This window comes from Pollicipes pollicipes, unplaced genomic scaffold (genome assembly GCF_011947565.3).
Source record: "Pollicipes pollicipes isolate AB1234 unplaced genomic scaffold, Ppol_2.1 Scaffold_3087;HRSCAF=3621_pilon_pilon_pilon, whole genome shotgun sequence".
In the NCBI taxonomy this organism is placed as follows: Eukaryota; Metazoa; Arthropoda; class Thecostraca; order Pollicipedomorpha; family Pollicipedidae; genus Pollicipes; species Pollicipes pollicipes.
In genome coordinates this window covers 16,472,399-16,478,977 of record NW_023596225.1, presented here as the reverse complement: position 1 = coordinate 16,478,977, position 6,579 = coordinate 16,472,399, and the positions used below count along the sequence as shown (strand labels likewise).

Below are 6,579 nucleotides of genomic sequence, written 5' to 3'. Positions count from 1 at the left end.
CGACCACACCTGACCATTATGTTACGCTACCCTCCCCTTTGATGCACCGTGATACACTATATCACGGTCCATCAAAGACCCCTCTCCCTCCATGAATAACGTACAGTGGCCCAGGCAAAGCGGGCACAGGGGCACGTGGTGCCTAAGACACCCTTGACCCCCTCAGATCCCTTTAGGCACCTGGTCCCTTGGGTCCCCTGGCCCCGAACTTGAAAACGAACGAACAAGAACCCGACTTGAATGCCCGAAGTGCCCGAATGATTGGGCGAGGGTCATTTTAAGGGGCCGACAGTGCAGAACCCTCAAACGCCTGTCGGAGGACCCTTCACGTCGGCCGGAGTCCCGAGTCGATACGGGCCTTTATATCGGTCAGGCACCACCAGTACCGAACAGTCGGCTCCGTGTCGGTCAGAGTCCTGGGGTCCGCTTCCCAAGCAGGAACAAGGCCGGTGCCCGATATGTGCACTAATCGCGGTCCCTGAAGCAATGAGGGATCTGTGTTGATCGGGGCCGCAGTGTCTAACAGGGGTCTTATGTCTGCGAGGAGCCCGAGTCGGACAGTTAAGTATTTGCTGAAGAGAAAGACAGACGGGAACCTGAACGCCAGAGGGCCTCTCGCGTTGGTCGGGGTCATCCGACAATGACAGGAGATATGAGGACTTACGATTATAGTCCATCATGACACAATATCATTCAGGGACCCTAGTACCGAGCGGGGGCTCCCCATCCCATTTCAACCAAGGGTCGTTAAGCCTAACTCGAGTCTGTCAATTATTGGACACCTGAGGCGATAATGAGCCGTCTGGTCAATACGTTTGTCCAGGGACATCTATGCTTCTACAGATTCGTCTGGTAAAAAACTACATGCGATACCAGGGTATGAGTCTACGCATTCGCAATCCTAAGAGCAGGAAACTGACGGCCGGGGCTGGGTTTCCGCCGAACCGACCGGAGTTGGCCGCTGTAGCTGACCCAGGCGGTGGGCGTCGGGCGCGCGAGAACGATCGCTGTGAAGCAATGCTTCCGGAATCCTTTCAAAATAAATTCGCACAGTTTGAAGTTAAGACTGGGGCGTATATTTTACCTATTCAACCTTGAGATCGTTACCTGAAAACACCAAGAAACAACACGTCACAGCTGCAGCTGTACAGCAACACAAAAATAGAGATTCTACGTTAACTTTTCAGCAGCACCACCAGATTCTATCACGAGTTCGCGGTGCTGTAGATGCTAATTCATTCTCATCATCAATATAAATAAAGGACTCAGCAGGCTTCAAAAACGCAGCGGGAATTTTCCTTCGACGTCCTTATTGGTATGCTAAGGGGTCCAAAGAAATTTCACTCAGATGCGTCATTGTTTTTTGTTCGCCGTTAACCACCGCCTTATATAATTTGCCACAGTGCCGACGACGCGAGGTCCGGGGAGACTGCAACGCCGGCCGTCGAGCTTCTGTTTCTAAGGCTTGTGAGCTCGGATCTTCATAACTAACAAACCAAATTTTGCACTACTCAATAATGAACAAAGGTTGAACATCCCCTACGAATATGGGCTAGCCATGTGAGTAGATATAACATTTTGACCCCATTTAGACCTGCAATGCATGTTCACGAGTCTTCAATATCTCTGCAGGAAATATCTCTATAATGGTTGATTCAGTGCACGGTCTTTAAAATACAGACACAGGTATATCTTCCGGTGGCTTCTGGCTGCTGAAAAATTAAGGACGATAAGAAGAATAGTACAGGGAAAAACGAGTCCCATCGAAATTATGCGGCCGTATTTGGTGGTTCTTTAGCGGCCTTTTACTACCTTTATCTTTATATTTTTAGCGGCCTTTCACCCTTTATCGACCCCGTGACCCACCCGTTATCCTCTCCCAAACCAACCTGAACTGAGCCTCCAGCTGCGCCCTTGCGTAAGATTAACGTTGGCAAATACAACTTGTCCCTGCCACATCCGGAAACGCAGGCCGACAGCGTTCAAGGATGATCGCATTGTCTACCACGTAAGCCGAGCTTTTCCACATGTTGACGTCGCGTGAACCAACCGTCGACTGGTCCCCCTCCACGCTAACTTACTATCTTATACAGCCTTATCATCTTCCGCCATCATCCACCATTATGATAGCCTGCTATCTGCCCTGCTCACCTCCAACTCACGTCAAGGATCGCCTCCTGACCGAGCGAACACGCCGACTGCGCCAGGACCAACCAACTGGCGCCTGCTAACCATCACACCGGGAGGATGCCGGAGAAATCCCGGCCTGGGGTAAACAATCGGCCTCGGGCTGGACGGCGCCAGTCACTGCTAGATCAGTGCCCGTAGCGTCACCTCACAGGGCGTTACGACACCTTGCGACGCCATGGGCGCCTCTATACATAGAGCACTGTTGATCTTCTTGTTCTTATTCCCCATTTCGGCAAACGTCACCGTGGAATTCATCTCGGAGTTTGCCATCTCTTGCAGCTGGTTTCTGGATATTTTTAGCTTGCAATTTAGGACTGGTTGTAACACGACTGTCCCATTGAGTAATGATCTCGCCTGCCATGAACTTGAACTCGCCTGCCCTGTCATTGAATAGGTTATGAATTAGACTGGCCTTCACCACTTCTTCGTCGTCTGTCTTGTCAAAGTTTACGTAGAGTGACCGACTTCCTGCGCTGTGCACACGGAGTGACTCTCATCACCCTGGGCCGTCCACACGGAGTGGCACTCATTAGCCCAAGCCGTGCACACGGAGTGGCTCTCATCCCCCTGAGCCGTGCACACGGCAATGGCTTTCACCATCCTGAGCCGTGCACACGGAGTGGCTCTCATCAGCCCAAGCCGTGCACACGGAGTGGCACTCATCAGCCCAAGCCGTGCACACGGAGTGGCTCTCATCACCCCGAGCCGTGCACACGGCAGTGGCTCTCACCATCCTAAGCCGTGCACACGGAGTGGCTCTCATCAGCCCAAACCGTGCACATGGAGTGGCACTCATCAGCCCAAGCCGTGCACACGGAGTGGCTCTCATCAGCCCAAGCCGTGCACACGGAGTGGCGCTCATCACCCTGGGCCGTGCAGTGAGCATTTGAGGCTGCTTTTGTGTCGGGAAGTATTTTTGATGACTGACAAACAAAACACGGTGCTCAAAGGATCCCTTTCTTAATTAAAGGTACCGTGTGCGTCACTCCGTTATCGGTATCGATATCATGCAGCGCGATTTTGGTATCGTTGGTATCATTCCGTACCACGTGTATAACGTGGCCGTCCGTTCTGCGGCGGAGAGCCAGGCGAAGCTGATCCATCCTCTGATCAAGTTACAAGAAGTGCTTGCCCGGCCCATTTCCGATCAAGCCAGCTTGCGCGACTACAAACGGTGGGTTCGAACCTTGGATGCTTCTGCCACACCCTGGCAGAAGGCTCTCATCGGGGTGGCTCTCACCAGCCTTAGCCGTGCACACGGAGTGACATGTCAGTAGGAATCTGGGCCGGCGCTAGTGACCATCCCTGGGATTCTACAAGACCAAAGCTTCCGGTTCGCTGATCGCTCTCCGTACTCTGAGCATCACGTGACTCCTTATCTTTGACTACCATCGCGGGCTGCGCACGCCTGCACAGGTCGGCGTCAGACTTACTGGATGCTGCGCGGCAGGGTGGCAGTGAAGACATGCGCCTCCGCCTGCCGGCCCTGCAGACGGCGTCGGGTCGGGTTGCGACCCATGCCGTGGTAGACTCCTGGTAGGTCCAGTGTTCCTGCCTCGATTATGTCACTCCGCATAACAATGTTATATTTATGACGCCAGACCAAGCGCGAAACATGTTAGTCTTAACAGTAGACGATTGATTGAGTGAACGCAAGCGTTATGGGCATGTGAAGCCGCGTATTAACGTGGTTTGCCCATTGCTTCTCATTCACACCCCATCGGGCATCATCATCATCGGGCATCGGGCATCGGACGCATCACGATGCACGGGTACATTCATCGAGAAGCTACTGAAGTTCAAAACATGCGGCAGTCATAGCTGAGGTGTTCAGTTGGTTCCTTCTAGAAGCAACTTTATTCATAAACTATTCATAAGCTCATGGCTCATTTTCATCATACTTGGATGAAGTTCTTCCCGGTCCTGTCGACGCTCACACTACTAAGCTCAAGACAAAATGACGCCCGAATGAGGCGAAATCAGCTTAACGAGGCGCCCGTGCATTTGATGTTTTTGGCCAATTAGCGCGACTATCCCAACACGTCAATCGATAATATGACAACACGCCGAACGATGAAATGTCACTGACGCGATCAATGATCGATGATAAAACATTGCGTAGGTTGTCGGCCTCGAACCCACGACCCGACGCGCACGGTTGTTGACAGGCGCTATCACCGTCCAGTTATGCTATCACCGCCCAGATTCCCGGTCACAATTTGCCACCGCAGGCTCAGCATGTGCCATCTCGGATCATGATCACAGCCAGCACCCATTAAGACCAACCGTGGCCGCAATGACCCGTGTCGTGAAAACGACCGTCAGCCGTCCTCGTTATAGGCACTAAAGACCTTGAGCCCCGGGATTGCCGGGACTGATTTCGGAGCCTCCAAACAGACAATAACCAGCCTTCAGTATACCAGAGAGAGTAACTTAAACGACATTATCGAACAAACGTTGGGTACGTTGAAGCTCGCCATTTCAAGCCAATGGTGTCTGGTGACCAAATCACAGCATAAATTATCAACATTGGGCAATCTAACCAACGTTTCCCCGATCACGTCGTTCAACCGGTGCCTCTTGGCGCACTGCAGGTCGATTATCGTCAGCATGACAACCCCCAGCACATTCCGCCAGTCGTTCAGCCGCTCTGCATCTACAAGAGTCTGGTCTCAAGATGAACCTCACAGCGGTCAGAGCTCGTCGCGCGGCCGAATCGACGATCGCTCGTGCGCGTTCCATGGCTCGGCCAGCGGCAGGCTCCTCCAGAAGCGGACGCGCTCCTCGAAGGCGCGGGCCCCCAGCGACGGCGCCGCGTTCAGCCGCAGGTGGCGCTGGCTCTGCGCCGTGAAGATCGGCCAGGCGGGCGCGTCCAGCACGTCCGTGGCGGGGTAGCCGCGCCGCGCGAAGCTCGTCCACAGGCTGACCAGCAGCCGGACCATGGCGTGCTCTGGCGAGCCACGCTCCGGCAGCGGCTGCTGGTCGCCGTGGAACAGGTAGGCCAGGTCGTCACCGTGCGTCACGTTGGACGCGGACGGCGCCGGGACCTGTAGCAGGTCGGAAAAGCGCAGCTGGCCGGCCCCCACGTGGTCCAGCACGTACTTGTAGACGGGCACGTGCTGCGAAGCCAGGTCGGCTTCGGCCGATAGGGCTAGAATGAAAAAGCGGTCGCTGAGTAGATCTACGACAGCGGCGTCACCGCGGCTCCCAAAGAAGTCCCTGATCTTAGCGGCCACATCGAGCGGCTTTTCCATCTTGCCGGAAATGCCGCCGCCACCCATGAGCTCCTCTGACACCCACGCCTCTAGATCACCGGCCTGAGCCCGCCGGAACGCCTCCTCGCGAGCGCGCGCGATGGTGAGGAGAAACAAGCCTTCGTCCTGGTTGCAGCCCATCATCCAGGGCACGTGGCTGAACTGGCCGCGCTGGAGCAGCACGTTCGGCTCCGCCGGCAGGAAGGGCGACGCGGCGTCACCGTCCACGCGGGGGTGAAACCTTTTTGGCAGGTCGCTTGTCGATGAGGCTAGCGCGCCCAGCACGCGCATGATGTCGGCCGCCGGTGCGCGACGCACGCACTCCAGCACGGCCCGGCTCTCTTCAGACGGACAGCCGAGCTCAGCAGCGAGGTGTAGCGCCAGAAGGCGCTGCTGTCCGCCTAGTGCCCAGCAGCTCGAAGCGCTGCCCGACTGGCTGACGGCCCGGTGGAAGAGGCCGGCGGATAGCGGGCTGATCACCTGCAGCGAGACGCTGGCGCCGCCAGCCGACTCGCCGAATAACGTCACCAGCTGCGGGTCGCCGCCGAAGCGGGCGATGTTGCTGCGCACCCAATGCAGCGCCAGCACCTGGTCCAGCAGGCCGATGTTGCCCGGTGCCTCCGCGTCATCCGTGGTGAAGAAGCCGAACACGTTGAGTCGGTAGTTAAGAGTGACGACCACGACGTCCTCGTCCATCAGGAAGTCAGCGCCGAAGATATCGGCGTCGCCAGAGCCGCTGACGAAGCCTCCGCCGTGGATCCACACCATGACGGGCAGACGGGGCTCACCGTCACCGGCTGGCAGCCGGGGCGAGTACACGTTGACGAACAGGCAATCCTCCTGGCCCTCCATGGTGAAGTTACGCATCATGTTGTACTGCAGGCAGGTGGAGCCGTGCCGGGCGGCGTCGCGCACCCCCGACCAGCCGGGGTGGGCGCGCGGCGGTCGGAGGCGCAGGTCGCCCACCGGCGGCTGCGCATACGGGATACCTTTGAAGGCGGCGTACTGGCGTCCATCGAAAGAGTGAAGGGTGAATCCACGCAGCTCCCCGTCCTCGAACCGCACCACCGGCCGCTCGGCCAACGCCAGCGCCAGCCACGCGAGCACGAGCAGCGCACGCATGGCCCCAGCGGAG

General features: G+C 56.5%; 1 protein-coding gene across 1 annotated transcript; it reads right to left on the bottom strand.

Annotated features, from left to right (window-relative positions):
- Window positions 1-3,804: 3,804 nt before the first annotated feature.
- LOC119090585 (acylcarnitine hydrolase) lies at window positions 3,805-6,579 on the bottom strand. The gene has a single exon (XM_037213415.1). The coding sequence runs from the start codon at window positions 6,564-6,566 to the stop codon at window positions 4,884-4,886; it is 1,683 nt and encodes a 560-aa protein (XP_037069310.1). The 5' UTR covers window positions 6,567-6,579; the 3' UTR covers window positions 3,805-4,883.